The 14,309-nt window shown below is 52.3% G+C and overlaps 1 protein-coding gene across 2 annotated transcripts; it reads left to right on the top strand.

Annotated features, from left to right (window-relative positions):
• The first annotated feature begins 10,175 nt into the window (after positions 1-10,175).
• On the top strand, positions 10,176-11,710 carry LOC144170105 (protein LLP homolog). 2 transcript variants are annotated; one of them, XM_077699675.1, is made up of 2 exons: positions 10,176-10,492; positions 11,426-11,710. In XM_077699675.1, the coding sequence occupies exons 1-2, from the start codon at positions 10,288-10,290 to the stop codon at positions 11,635-11,637; spliced, it is 417 nt and encodes a 138-aa protein (XP_077555801.1). In that variant the 5' UTR covers positions 10,176-10,287; the 3' UTR covers positions 11,638-11,710. The 2 variants fall into 2 exon arrangements, with proteins under 2 accessions (XP_077555801.1, XP_077555800.1); XM_077699674.1 differs by having other exon boundaries at positions 10,179-10,498.
• Positions 11,711-14,309: the final 2,599 nt, after the last annotated feature.

The following is a 14,309-nucleotide window of genomic DNA, read 5'->3' as shown; positions in this document are numbered from 1 at the left end:
CGCGGGAGGGGTCGAGGTATAGCTGAACGCGCCAGTCGACTCGACCCTCCCTCGTCGGGTCCATGCATCCGGGGTGTTACAATTGAGCCCGCCGTTGAGCTTTGTTTCAACACTCCTCAGCTGTGCAGCGAAGCCTCCACTACGTGCGCCTTTCGAGCAGGCCTCCCCCCGTGTCGGTGACTCATGCTTTCACGTCTCGACAAGCCTGGGTCTCTGGCGCCTATCTTTCGGCGCGTTTCAAACTTCGGCGGTTGCCGGCGAGGCAGGCTTCAACGCGTCTTAAGGACACAGAGGTCCCGCGTCCGCAGCGGCGTCCTCCTCTCTCCCCTCTCTTGGACTCAGCGTGTACCGCTACTACCGACTGCTCACGAACTCTGGAAAGAGTGTTGTGTGTGTCTGTGCCGTGCGTGGCGTGTGCACAATCTAGAGGGAACGCTTGTTTTGACCGTTGACGTTTTTGGGTATAAATACGACCCCCGCAAGCGCTATTTTCCATTCCTGTTTGAGCAGTGAATCAATGCTGTCACTCTGCTCGAGTCCTGTCATGTAACCTCGCCCGTTGGGGCATTGTTCTTTGGCTTCGGCTCATCTCTCGCCAAGAAGTAAACAGTTACGTTAGCCTACGGCTTCTGGACTTCACGGCTGCAACAGCGGCTGGCCGCTCGCTTCACACCACGCTACCACACGTATGTCGGAGGCGACGGAGCTCGGCTCGGGTCGGCCTTCTCGTACGCAGCAGGAGTTATGGTGGCGTCACGCTGGAATAGACATTGATCGGGTCAAGATTGATCGGGCCATAGCTAATAACCTAATAGCCCGAAACGCTACGGGTAATTACCCGTGGCTGATATCTCTGTATGCTTGGATGGCACATACCCAAACAGATACCTCAGAAACGGGGATAATATATGTTTTTTCTGAAGGCAGGTGATATTATTGTTGCGCATACTACGGGGCCATGAAAAAAATTCCCCCGCACCTCCCCGAAGGGAATCGTGCAGAAATGCGAATGCATTGGGTGCACCGATGAGTGTGTTGCGAGTAATGGCGTAATTAATGACGAGAGTGTGAACGTAATCATTTATTCATCAGCACCTGTTTGTGTTATCGTTGTACCTGACGGCCACAATCACTGCCTTGTGATCGCTAAAGTGCACGGTCAAAGGGTCTTTGAGAAGCATACGCGCGTCACAGTTTCGCGTAAAGACCAGATCAATGCAACTCCCGTGAATGGTAGTGGGGCACGTGTCGAAGCCGGCAGAGAGACAATGCATTGAGTGCCTGGTCTGCATGTACTCGACCAGCCACTCGCCACTCTTCTTGCGCACGTCAACGTTGAAGTCGCCAACCAAGACTATGGGGTCAGAGGGTTTGGAGCGCACGCGCACACTTTCCATAGCCGCGTCCAGCTGCGCGGCAACGGCGTCTCGAGCGAGGTTGGGCGCGAGGTACACGGTCACCACAAAGACTCCGTCTCCGGTGTAGGCAAAGGTGTACAAGTCCTTGTACGGAGACGTGTCTCGAACGGGAGACGTGGCAACGGCGTGCGATATCAAGTTCCCATACACGTTAGACACGAGACTAACACCGCAGTTCTCGCCGTCCTTGCCGCTTCGAGCAAACTAGTACAGCTCGCTTCAAGCGCATGCGTTCGGCATTGAGCGCGGAGAGATAACACCTGCGGGCGCACGCCGACGGAGCACGACAACCCCCGACTAAGAAATGCATTCGCATTTACGACGACGACGACGACGAAGGCAGAACTACGAGGCGCGCGCTCACGTGCGCTCGCGCTGGAGGAATGCAGGCGCACGCCGCTCGATGGACGCAAGACAACCCCCGACTAATAAATGCATTCGCATTTAAAACAAGCTGTTGCGAGGTAACGGTGGCGATCACCGCAATGTGGCCAAATCAGGAGTCGAAGTCTTTGAGGTAAAGTTGCGCACCTCCATCTCCTCTCCTCCGAGGGGGAAGAAAAGGGCGCATGCACGACATTCGCCGAAGAACCCTGTTATCACCATCGTCAACAACAGGCCACCCATCATCATCAAACAGAGGAGGAAGACGAAGTGGCTGAGGCGCCGCGGGAGTGCTTCCCTAGGGCGGGGAGGTCTACCAGCGATGGCCTGAAGGGGAGGGGCTTCCAGGAGCGAGTCGTCGACAGCCGCCGCTCTTTCGCCAGGATGACGGCCCGGGCGTCCGTCACCGTCCTGGCCGCCGTGTGCTTGGCCTTCGCTGCCAGCGAGATCGCGGCGAGCGACAGCCATGGCGACGACCGCGGCCACGAGCAAAAGAACGCCCCCATCGACATTAACGATTCGCTCGCGAAATTTGCTTCGTCGCTCCGAAACGTCCAAAAGAAGGGTCTAGAGGTACTCAGTGCGGCCGCAGCGGAAGGTATTGGGCGCGCGGCTTCCTTGGAAGCCGAAGTCAAAGGCAACGAGATTGCCGATACATCGAGACGTCGCCGCAGTCGTGGGAGGCGTGGCTGGGGTCTCGAAGGCAGTGGAGCCACCTTCCGTCGACGTGACGACAGCGAACAATTAAGGACCCTCACGTACGTAACGCCCGGAAACGAAGATTTGGTGAAAAAGAAGGACGATGAGTCGGTTCGTGTTATCCGTATCAAAATACTGCATCACGGACGGGGGGAAGGTGAAGAAGAAGAAGACTACGACGTGGTCCGAAGGCGGACGTCAAAAAGTACTCCGTGCAGTACTCCGTTCCCGACAGGAGGCCGCCTCGTGTACGCGTCCGCAAAGCAGCCTGCCGCAGGCCACCGTATAACTACGAGCCGCAGCCGGAAGACCACGACACCGAAAAAAGTTGTTACACCAAAAGCCAAGGTGAAGACTACAGTGAAAAGGACGCGGTCAACGACTGGTCCTGCTGGCGCTGCGAACTGCGGGCGGGATGGTGACGTAATTGAACAGCCGGTAGAGGCGACCGAACAGGAAGAAGAATCGGGGGACCACCACGAGGAGCCTGATGGAGATGCGAGCGAGGACAGCGCTTCTAAGAACGATATAGATGAGGACGACTCGCAGGCTGATACACCGCCTCCAAGTGACGACGAGTATCACGAGCGGGATGCTGACGACGAAGGCGTAACGGATGCCGATGGCGAACAGGCGCCGCCTTCGACTAGGCGTTCCCAAAAGAAAACAACCGTGCGTGCAGGTCAACGCAGAGGTATGAAGGCCTTCAAGTTTCACCCGCGAGACCACTTGCGCATTCACGTTGTTCACAAGCCCTCCAATCCGCAAGACGATGTAAACGAGGCGTTCTTTGTGAATCACAGCGTTGCCAACAAAACGGGCCGCGATTCGCTGGTCATCAAGAGCGATGACCAGTTCTTTTTAGCCAACGGCTCCAAGCTGTACAGGGTGCCGAAGGCAGCCAAGAACGATGAGCAGGAGCCGTACCTGGGCAGCCACGACTACGTTGAAGAATTCGAAAAGAGGGTACGGGAGGTTAACGAAAGCCTACAGCGGATTCGAAATTATAACCGCCCGTCTAACTTCGGTAAGCGACGAGTCAGACGAGAGAACGTGCGCTTCATGCGGTCACTGCGCTGGGCTCAGCCGGAAGGTGAACCTTCTAACAAGGGAGGCAGCCAAAGGTCCCACGTCGTCGGCACCGGCAAAGGTAACATCCGTATCATCATCAACAGACGAGTGGACAATGAAAAGGGTGCCTCGAGAGCAATCGCAGCCAACCCGTCCCGCACTGGCAATATAGCGCTAAACGCAAACGGCGTGCGGCACAATATACGAGTCCTCGACCCTTCGTCCAGGACTATTCCTTTAAGAACCGTGGCCAAGCGTGACATCGTCAATGGCACGGAACAGCAGCGAAGTGACGACACTCTCCAAGACGCCTTCAACAACTCCCGCGAGGACGAACCGGCCGAAGAAATGGCCTCTCGGGTGTCCTACGTCGTGGGTTCTGGACCAGCAGTGTCCAGATACGACAAGCTCCGCTTCAACGCGCTTACCATAACTTGCGTGCTGGCAGCCGTACTGGTATTCGTGGTTTCGGTTGTTTTCACGTTGCTTTACTTCGATATCAAACACCTGTTGGGTTTCAAAATGAGCTACAAATATGCCGCCGTGGACTTCACAGAGCCACCACCACTGGACGATTGCTTGGACGAAGTCGTTCCTTTGAATCCGCAATAAGATCGCGCATGTTGTACCCGTATATTTGCGAGCTGGACATAGCGCGAACTATAGTGCTTTTGGCTGCCCTTATTTTTACGTAATGCGAATACCTGGCGCTCTTTTCTGTAACACGTACCACGCTGAACCACAACGTACATCCAGCTTCGATTTTAACCTGGCGAGGGACGTAGGTTATATGAGTATGGACGTGTGCAACACTATTTGAACCGAACCATGCCAGGGAAAAAAATAGACCATGCAGTACTATTGATTACCTGAGCGGCGACACATTTTCATACATATGGGTCGAGTAACAGGGCCAGTAACTCGCGTCTAACCAATAAATTAAACGGCTGAGTTCATTGTTACTTCATTTGATTTGACAATATATTGTGCATGCCTGCAGGGGACTGGAACTAGTTGACAGTAGCGTCGATTTCTTAGCTAATTTAACTTATAGATCATTTTACGATGCACGCAGCGAGGCAATCATTTGAAAAGCGTTTCTCAAATCTTATTTAGCGTGGGTATGCGTAACAAGGCGCTGTACCGTGGCTGTCTCACGATGTGAGCGCGCAGGCCGCACAGGAAACGGCCACCGGACGGCCCGACTGTGACGGTTGACTTTCGCTATGCGGTTGCTGTGCTCGCGGCTTCGTTCCTCGTTCAGTGGAACCCCGCTGATACGTCCCCCGGACTTACGATGACCCGTTTCTTACGACGTATCACCGCGGTCCTGGCAAACTCTCCATAGAAACAACGCATTAAAAACCCAGATATGACGCTCGGGTGCATGTGGTCCGCTTCATACGACGGACCCTGTTGCGGATCAACCGGCGCTTTTCCCATATTTTACCCCGCTTCGCCGCCTCGTCCTTACCTTTATTCTTAACATCCGTTTGACTCTGCTTGATGTGCAAAGGTCCGCAGGCGGGCCAGACCACTTACTGAACAGACGCAAGCAAGCAGGCAGGTACTCGTGAGCGGGAATTAACCTGCGACGGCCCCCCGCGGCAGCAGTACGCCAACGGGACAGCCGCGAGAAGTCGAAGTTCAAGTGGCAGGTGGACCGTGAATTTGAAGCTCTTGTTGAGCCGCCCGCCGACGAACGCGAAAAGCGCAACCCCACGGCGATGACCGAACAGCCACTTTCCCCGCCCGCTCGATCCAGGTTTCTTCCTTTGACGACGATCCTTCTCCCTATATCTCTGCTCTCTGCTTATCAGTGCCTTTCAAAGCTGCATTGTCACTCCGCTCTTTTCTTTGCTAGAGGGACTCAATTCACGCGTGCCCGCCGCAAGGGTGGAGCAAAATACAGGAGTAGATGGGCGGAGACACGTACCCGTTGGCAACGCCATTTTGGGTCACTCACTGGCCGAGTGACCCGAATTTTCTATTTTTAAGTGCGAATGCACGAGCCTCAGCGTCCGCCGCCGTCCGCATTCCGCCCCCGTCCGCATAGCAACAGCTGGGGGTGCGCGCGCTCCTCGTCTTCCTTGGCAACGGGGGGAGATGGGCGCGCGCTGCCTGGCCGCTGACATGGCACATACCCACGTGGGGGATTGGCCAGGAATCTCCTCGTCTTCCTTGGCAACGGGGGGAGATGGGCGCGCGCTGCCTGGCCGCTGACATGGCACATACCCACGTGGGGGATTGGCCAGGAATCGGGCGTGAGAAGGGCTAATGCACCCGCTTAAAGGAGTACTGACACGAAATTTCAAAGCTGAGATCCGCTCTAGCAATCAAGTACAACGACAACACAAATAGGTGTCTGTGAATAAATGCATCTTTCTTTCTTTGTAGTTGTGTGTGTGTGATTTCTCTTTCGCGAACATTACCGAACCGCGCAAATTCAACTCGTGCATTCGCACTTTCACATTCTTCCCCTCGGGGAAATGCGGAGAATTTTTTCCTATTTCCGCTATAATTTTTGCGCTATAATTTTCGCCGCAACATGTTTTACTCGTGAAGGTTGAATTATCGATTTCGCGTTGCTCGGTCTTGCGGGAAACGAAAAAGCTATGTGTTGAGCACTATGAGCCAGTAGCGACGGCAGGAGACCGTTAAAAGGGTGTCTCCACCATGTGCGGCAATGCCGTTTTAAGTGCGAATGCACTTTATAAGCGACCCCAAACCTTCCACCGCCGGCGGCGGCGGCGGCGGCGTCCGCAGTCCTCCTCTCCCTAGCAACGGCGTGGAGCGGAGAGGAGCGTCGGTAGCAACGGCGCGGTGACGTCACTTCACCACGTGACCGCGCTCGCTCCGCCTCCTCGCCGTGGCTGCGCGGGTGCGCGCCGCTCCCCGCACCGCTCCTCGCGCCGTGACGTCAGGGTATGACGTCACAGCGCGCCTCCTCTCCCCAGCTGCTGCCGCGCGCCTCTCTCTCCACCGTGACGTCACACTCTTTCCTCTCCCCCTCGCTCGGCTGCAGCTGCCGTGCGCCGCTGTCCCTCTCCCCTTGCGCTCGCCTCCTCTCTCAGCCACCTGGCTCGGCGCGGCGTACCCCCCTATATATGCAGCGATAAACTGCCAGACCTCCGTGGGTCGGCTCGCGCGCGCTCACGGGCGAATGCCAACGGATTTTAACTTTACTCCCCCTCATAGCATCACCCCGTGCATTCGCACTTAACCATTTCACCCTCGGGGAAATGCTTGGGAGTTTTTTTTTTATCTCTGCCTTTACTATCGTTCGTTTCGCTTGGCCTTGGCAGTTTTACAGTCGCCTTTTCCCCTCTCAATTTGCTCGACCACGTCGGCTTTTTAGTGCTTGGCTGGCGGGCTAGCTGGACGCTCTAAAGGGGAGCGTTGCTTTTTTTAACTTGGGATTTCAGCTAAAGGTTTGAAAATCACGCGACAGCGCGCTAAATTTAGTAGTTTAGATAAGTTCTTAGCCCACCTGTCGCGTGAGACCGTCTACTAGGCCGGCATTTACCTGCACCCCGGTTGTACGACACCCCGGTCATACGAAGCTTTCTTGCGGCCCTTTGAAAGTCGTATTATCAGGGTTCCACTGTGCCAAAGTGCAATCCCCTGCGAGAGCGTTCTCCTTTCCTTTGTAGCTCGCCAACTACGTCACAAGCACGTGGTCATGACGATTTTCGCGGCGAGAGACTCGTACGTTTTCTTTCCAGCACTCTATTTCTTCCGCGACTCTTCGGAAGGTTTTCTGCCCGCTGGCACGCAGACGGTTTGCCGTAGCCATAGACAGCTTCGCTGTAAAAATCGAGCCACCGCGCGTGAGACCAAGTAGAAACATAGGTGTGCGACAGATTTGACGGTTAAAAAAATGGAGAAAGAAATGAGAAGATCCATTAGACGGTTAAAAGAAAAAGCGCGTACGTTTACGACTATTCGTGAGGCGATAATAAAGACGAGTGCTTTGTATAATTTGTGCTCGTATAATTTGTGAGGGCAGATAATAGCAATCGAGCGACGAGTTTCTAATAAGCTAAGTGATATATGTAGTTTTATTGTGATTAAATGTATATACAGTAGCATATGGCGGTCATAATTACTATGAATGTACGGACGAAATCAACGTAAGCTAGACGATATCGGTAAGCGTGCAGTGTTGCAGGCTCCAGCGTACAGTATCCTAATGCTTTCGGTGCCTTGGCACGGACTTTACTTATATGAACCGACCCTGCATGACAAGTTACGATGTTGCCCCTGTAATGCAAGCAACGACGGCGTACCCGTGTGAGTTATGAAGAGGATTAGGAGCAGGAATTAACGTCTTTGTGCACAGCCAGCCATAGGAGAGATATGCCCTTATTACAGGACCCCTTGAGAACCCCAGGCTTCTTGGGCTCCTTTCAGGAGCCAACGCTGGTCGTCAGGGTCCGAGCTGAACAGTGCTGGGAAAGCGGATGGGTATAGCTGAGGGTTCCGATTACAGTTCACATGATAGGGGGTGCCCGGAACCTCGCAGCGGCAATCGCGTGAAGGCCAGAGTATGCGGGGGTTCTAGGGGGATCGTTTGGATGTTTCGATGGGGAAGTTCTTTTTCGCATGTATACGGGGATACACTTCGATCGAGACGGTAATGCTGCAGAATTGCTGAAAAGACAATGGCTAGGGGACAGATATGACACCGATCGCCTAGGTGGCTTGCCATGCAGTTGCCACGTGGGTCAGCTCACGGGCATGCTTGCCAGGAATGGCAGTGTGGACTGGAGGCGGACGAAATAATCCTTACGAGCTGTTCGGGCGCATGTCGCAGAGGGATTTGTCTGGTAATTCCTGGGGTGAATTAAACCAATTGTTGAGAGCACTAGGATTTCCGCAGAAGTTATCTCAATGCCTATAGTCATTGAGATGACTTATTTTCTCGCATGTAGGTGTGGGTTGTAGGAAATAAGGAGGCGTTGAGGAATAGTCACCACAGCGGGAAGTTGCGTTTGTGCATGCAGACTGTGGCAGCCGGAGTTTTGGCCGCAGCCAAATTTGAGGACCCCTTTAGCTGCGGCTGTTCTCTGAGCCCGGTGGTGTGTCGGATGGATGTGAGGGGCGGTGGGGCCACATGAATAAACCAGCGAGTCTCATTCAGAAGCTAAGTCGAATCGGCCTGATGTTGTTTGAACTACCTACGCCGCGGACGTGGTTTGAATCTGCGGGAAACGCACTTGTAGAGCTGAGACGTTTATTAGATGCGACGCATCTCTTGCTCTCGGGTATGTCCCTCCGTTGTCGTCGCGGCGTTGTCCGCACGCTCACTGCACATGCGCAACTCTCCTCCGTTCTTCTCTCCGACAGCTGTGCCAGCTGTGCGCAACACTCTCATTCCGTCTCATTATCATAACAGCTGCGCGTGTGCGCTTCGCTGCTCTGGGTGCGCGCATGTGTGCGCATGCGCGCGACTCCCCCCCCCCCCCCCCCCGGCTCCTCTCCTTTCAAAAGCGGGAATATAAGCAGGGGAGCGCACGGCGCCGGATCAGTCTAGAGTTCCTGTATATGCCGTAGGGAGCATATACAGGAACTCTAGATCAGTCCAGCGCTCGCTCTCGCACTTGACTTTGCTTGACGATACCTCCGTGCAAGACCTTCCGATGAAGACGTGATGGAAGCGACAGTCCCTTCAGCGTCAGTCCAAACGCTCCCCCCTGATGCGTCGCATAACATCAGGGTTCCCTCGCGGGAAGATGGGCGTAATTTTTCAAATGATGAACTTCGAGGAACGTTCATCTGAAGTAATGGGAACAGCCAAACGTGCTTGTGTGCCTGTGTCCGTGCTTGTGTCCGGTGCTGTAGCCAGAAATATTTTTCGGAGGTGGTTGTGGGTTATCGGAAAGAAGGAGTTTAGCCGAAAGGAACACTAGGTGTCGCTTACGCACTGCCTGGAAAAAAATTTTGGTGGGGGTTCGAACCCCCAAACCCCCCTCTGCCTAGGTCCCTGGTTGTGTCTCAAAGCTAGTGCGGTTCGTTGTTGTTGCTCCTTCATTAGAGTTTTTGCATTCCGTCTGTTCCGCCGTGTACGTAGTTACCGTGTTGACCGGGGCGCGTCTGGGCACTTGTGCATTCGTCGCGGTAGGGGGATTAGTTCCGCGCGGGCCGGCCTTCGCCATGTACGCGCATTTGTCACAATGGGGTGCGCCTCCTCGCCCTTCCGCGCGCGCAGGCGCAGTCGGGTCCCTGTCAATTTAACTACGTACACGACGGAACAGACGGACTGCTAAAATCGGCCCGTTTGGTTCGTGCCATCACATCAATAAGGCACGTACGCGCACCCAGGGTATTAGAGCTTTCACTTGAGAGTAAGGCGTATGGGAGGGAGCAAGTGACCCTACAGACGATAAGGCCTTGAACTAGCCTACATACCGACTGGTTGGACGGAGAAGACTTGCTTTGTGGTGGGCTTAAGTCCATTGATCTGTTGGATTTTAACTATTTTCTCACTTGACTTCGGTCACAGTCCAATGCCCGAGCGGCTCTGGTCCCGTCTGACAATGCATTGGCCGAAACGAATTCTATGCGGGCCACCATATCTCTAGGCAGCCAGCGGTAGCCATGCGCGGCCGCAGTCGTAGCCGTCCGGGTTTCCAGCCCAGCACGTTGTCGGTGGCGGTTGAGTGCGCATTTGCGTTTCGTTTGTGACGCGTAGTAATTGTTTTAACCCGCTGATATGGCCAAAAGTTTGCGAAGTAAATGGAAGCGTAAAATGCGCGCTGAGAAACGGAAACGTTACTCCGTGAAAGAGCTTGCCAAGCTCAAGGAAATGCTAGCTGCAGCAACTTCCAAAGACGACGTTGACATGTCCGACATGTGCACCGTCGTAGATGCCAAGCAAGTCACAGAGCGTTTCACCGAGACTGTCAGCCCGGCTGAAGGTGAAGGTACGATCTTGTTTTTAGCGATGTTACTCTGCTTGCAGTTTTGAAAGTTCGGTTTTGTTGAACGTCCGCATTCAGCTTGCACAACAATCGCTTCACGCGCTCCAGCAAATTTCTAGCTACTGCGTACCGATGTGCACACCATGTTACTGTGCACATTAAAGGTGTAGCGTTTAGCTAAATACGCAGAAATCAGAGACATGCAAACGGGCACTATAAAATGGAGAGACAGGCGCACGAAACAGCGTCTCAAAAAAAAAAAAAATCCTGCGACGTTTCTCCCCTTAGAAACTACTGTGCTTTCCCAGTGCAGCCAACCTTCCCTCAATGTAATTGCAAGTCGTAATAACTTGTGCTGCCTTGTTTGTTTGTTCTATTTGTACAAAAGTTTGTGCTAAGAAAGTCTGTACTTGCAGTCAAATAACAATGATGTGTAGCATTGTTTCAGTATGCTTGTTTGGCAATTTTTGTGAATGTCAGCTATCGTGCTGATGCACAGACAACACCACTTTTAGAAAAATTGAGTTCACGTAAAGCAAATTAGTATTAAATTTCGTGACATACAATTGCATAGCACTGGCACTGCTGTTTTCTCTCTTTTTTTCACATCTTTCTAGTTTTTGGGGCAGTCTAGACTGTCTGATTAAAGGCCCGTTCACACTGCGACGAAAGCGACGAGAATTCTGTCGCTTTGTCGCGCAACGACAAAAATTGGTCCCGACCATTCGCCAAAAACGGTCGTCGCGCGACAAAGCGACGGAATTTCCGTCGCTTTCGTCGCAAGTGTGAACGGGCCTTAATGCAGTTATCAGGACACAATTACACATGCACGCACGCATGTATGGGGTGTGTGTATTTCAGTACCTGTATTGCTTGCGAATGTTGCAGTTCTGTCAGTGCAGTGTGTTATGCATGATCTTTCTGCTGCAGCTGCTGCTGATGAGGCCAGTGCGTCCATGGATGTAGACAAGACGGTGCGAGTTTTCAATCCCAAGACACTGAAGGACCAGCATGGCACCTACCCTGTTTGGATGAGCCAGCGAGCCATTCGCAAGCTCAAGGGCCAGCATGGACGGAAGTCCCAGAAGCCGGGTCCTCGCAAGGCCGCAAAGAAAAACAAGAGACGAAAGTCATCACGGTAGAATCCGGTCTCTTCTCAGTCAACTAACTTGTCTCTAAAAGTATTCACTGATTAAAAAAAGTCATCTGGGTGCACTCATGTCCAGCCTTGTGATAGCAAGCAGTCTTAAAATCAGGCAGTCTACTTCACTGTGAATGCATATTGTCGTGAACCAACCCACACAACAAGTTTTATAGAAATCATGCAGCTTTGCTTTGTGCGGGTTCTGCGCCCATCAATTAGCATTTACTCTTGGTGGGGGCAGAAAAGAATGGATGGAGTTGTGCCGGTTATTCATGTAAACATTCAGTGAGCCTTTAATTGGAGTTTATTGGAAATAAAACAGGGCATAGCTGTGTCTTCAGGCGGCTGCTTTTTCTTCATGCAAATGAAAAGGTAACAGTTGACTCCATCCCCGCCATGGTGGCTCAGTGGCTAAGGCGTTGTGCTGCTGAGCCCAAGGACGCGAGTTGGATTCCCAACCACGATGGCTGCTTCTCTGATGGAAACGGAAAACCAAAGTGCCCGTGTGTTCGAGATTTCAGCGTATGTTAAAGATCCCCAGGGGATCAAAATTAATCCATCAATTTTTGCTGTATGGCTCCTAGTTGGCTCCCTCTGTGTGCGTGCTAGATTTGACATAGTGTGAATACAATGCTGTTTTAATCCGGCCCACTAGTTATACAAAATTGTAGCTTCATACAATTTCTGGACTCTAAAATAGTGCAGGGGTGAGACAGCTGCGCATATTGCGCCTTTCTGATACAATTCCATTTTCCTGCGCCAAGCTGCTCCAAAAGCACGAAAATTGCGCCAAACTGCTCCAGAAGAGCCTGAACCGCACAGATTTTGATGCTCATGTCAGTTTCGGCGGGGACAAAAGCCTCCCGCATCCCGGTCACCGCTTTTATCGTCGGTCAATCGCAAACACAGAAATGGCACAAATAGAAAGACTGAAACGAAGCAAGCGATAGCTTCTAAAACTCGATTCGCTTTCCGTCCGGGTTCGCTGAAACGGCCTTCTCGATTAGGCATCGCTGTGGCAACAAACATGGCCGCCGCCTGATCTGGCTGCTATTAATGCGCTCAGTGCGTATCGCTGATATTTTCCCTGGTTTATTTTACGCTATCAGCTGGGTTCCAGTCTATTCATTATATCTGTTGTGGCTCTGAACAGTGACGTTAACGCGGGGATATGGTTTGAGGTTGGTGCCAGATTACGGGAAGTTGGGCGGCTCGAAAAAAAGTTCATTGAAATGTGGGGCCTACGACTTCGGCGTGGTTTGTCCTTGAGTGCGAAACGCGATGCGCGTCTATAATCGGGTTCGTGAGATGAATTTTTGGCTGGTTGTGCTGTTGTAAATTGCTGAGGTGTTGCTTTGCTTCGAAGCGCGATCGCGAGCCTCGGGGATGGAACGGTTGACACGAAAGTTGCGGGCTTTGCTGCGGCGCCGCGACCTGTTGAGGCAGCGCCCAATAGCTGCAGGACTACACGGTTGCCATAGCACGCGACTATAACACTTGATGTATGCAAAGTGAAATTTTATGCCAAAATCTAGGTGGCTAAACAATAACGCTACTCAAATGACCATAAGGTTAACCTGTGCCCCGGGGACTGAAACGGGTCGGCTGGTTGGGCTATGCGACCGTTAGCTCGAAGCTGCTCAACTGTTGCCGTGACTACAGTCGTTTGTACAACGCAGCCTGGGATTACAAAAATAATAACTTTAGCATTAAAACAGCAAAAAAAAGCCACAATTGCGGAGCCCTTAAATTTGATGAGAGTTTTAGCAGTCCGTCTGTTCCGTCGTGTACGTAGTTACCATGCTCACCGGGACTCGTCTGGGCACTTGGGAATTTGTAGCCGTAGGGGGATTAGTTCCGCGGACCTGCCTTCGCCTTGTCCGCACCTCCTCGCCCTTCCGCGCGCGCAGGCGCAGACCGGTCCGGTCAACCCGGTAACAAAGTGACCAACAGAACAGACAGACTGCTAAAACTCTCTAATGTTGACGGCAGTTTTGTTGTCAGTGTTGCGTGCAGGCGCAACACAATATCACCAGTTAGGAAAAAGGTGGTGCAGTTAGTACTTTGTGATAGTCTTAAAAACTCTTTCAGGTAAGGCCGTTTGAGTGTTCTGTGTATTCAAAACTGATTGAAATGTGCACTTGACCTTGCAAATTGCTGAAATAATGATTTTTGAAGCTCACAAGACGATGTATTAAATGTCCCTAACTGCTCCAAATCAAGATTCTTCTGCTCCAAAATCGAAATTTTGCTGCTCCGAAAACTGCTTCCAAATCTGTTTGGGCTGTCTCACCCCTGATAGTGGCAAATGTAAGTACATACCATTGTCACTCCAGACTGATGGCCAGGCACACAACACATTCACACGGGAGATTGATTGAACCTTATTTCAGGTTTTGAAGGCCTTAGGGTGTACCATATGACCTTGGAGAATCATTTAATTGCACACCCGTACGTCAACAGCCGTCACTGCAGGCATTATCACCTTGAGGTGATTGAAGTGCGGCATTTTGAAATTTGTCCATCTGCTTGTAACACAAGATGTAGTGCTCCATGAGATATATGGGGTCTTGTGGAGGTAATAACCTAATAAAATTTCCTGGGGCGTTCATACTTAATTGCCGGTTATATTTCTCCCCAAAAGATGTCTTCCGAGCAATCAATGCGGTT

The sequence above is a fragment of the Haemaphysalis longicornis genome, unplaced genomic scaffold (genome assembly GCF_048455015.1).
Source record: "Haemaphysalis longicornis isolate Haplotype H1 unplaced genomic scaffold, Haemaphysalis longicornis Haplotype H1 scaffold_2, whole genome shotgun sequence".
In the NCBI taxonomy this organism is placed as follows: Eukaryota; Metazoa; Arthropoda; class Arachnida; order Ixodida; family Ixodidae; genus Haemaphysalis; species Haemaphysalis longicornis.
This window is presented reverse-complemented; position numbering and strand designations above follow the sequence as displayed.

Bases quoted from the DNA above. Each gene is read 5' to 3' on its own strand.
- LOC144170105 (XM_077699674.1), top strand. From the start codon at position 10,288: ATGGCCAAAAGTTTGCGAAGTAAATGGAAGCGTAAAATGCGCGCTGAG. The intron at 10,499-11,425 runs GTACGATCTTGT...TTTCTGCTGCAG, and splicing joins CAGCCCGGCTGAAGGTGAAG to CTGCTGCTGATGAGGCCAGT.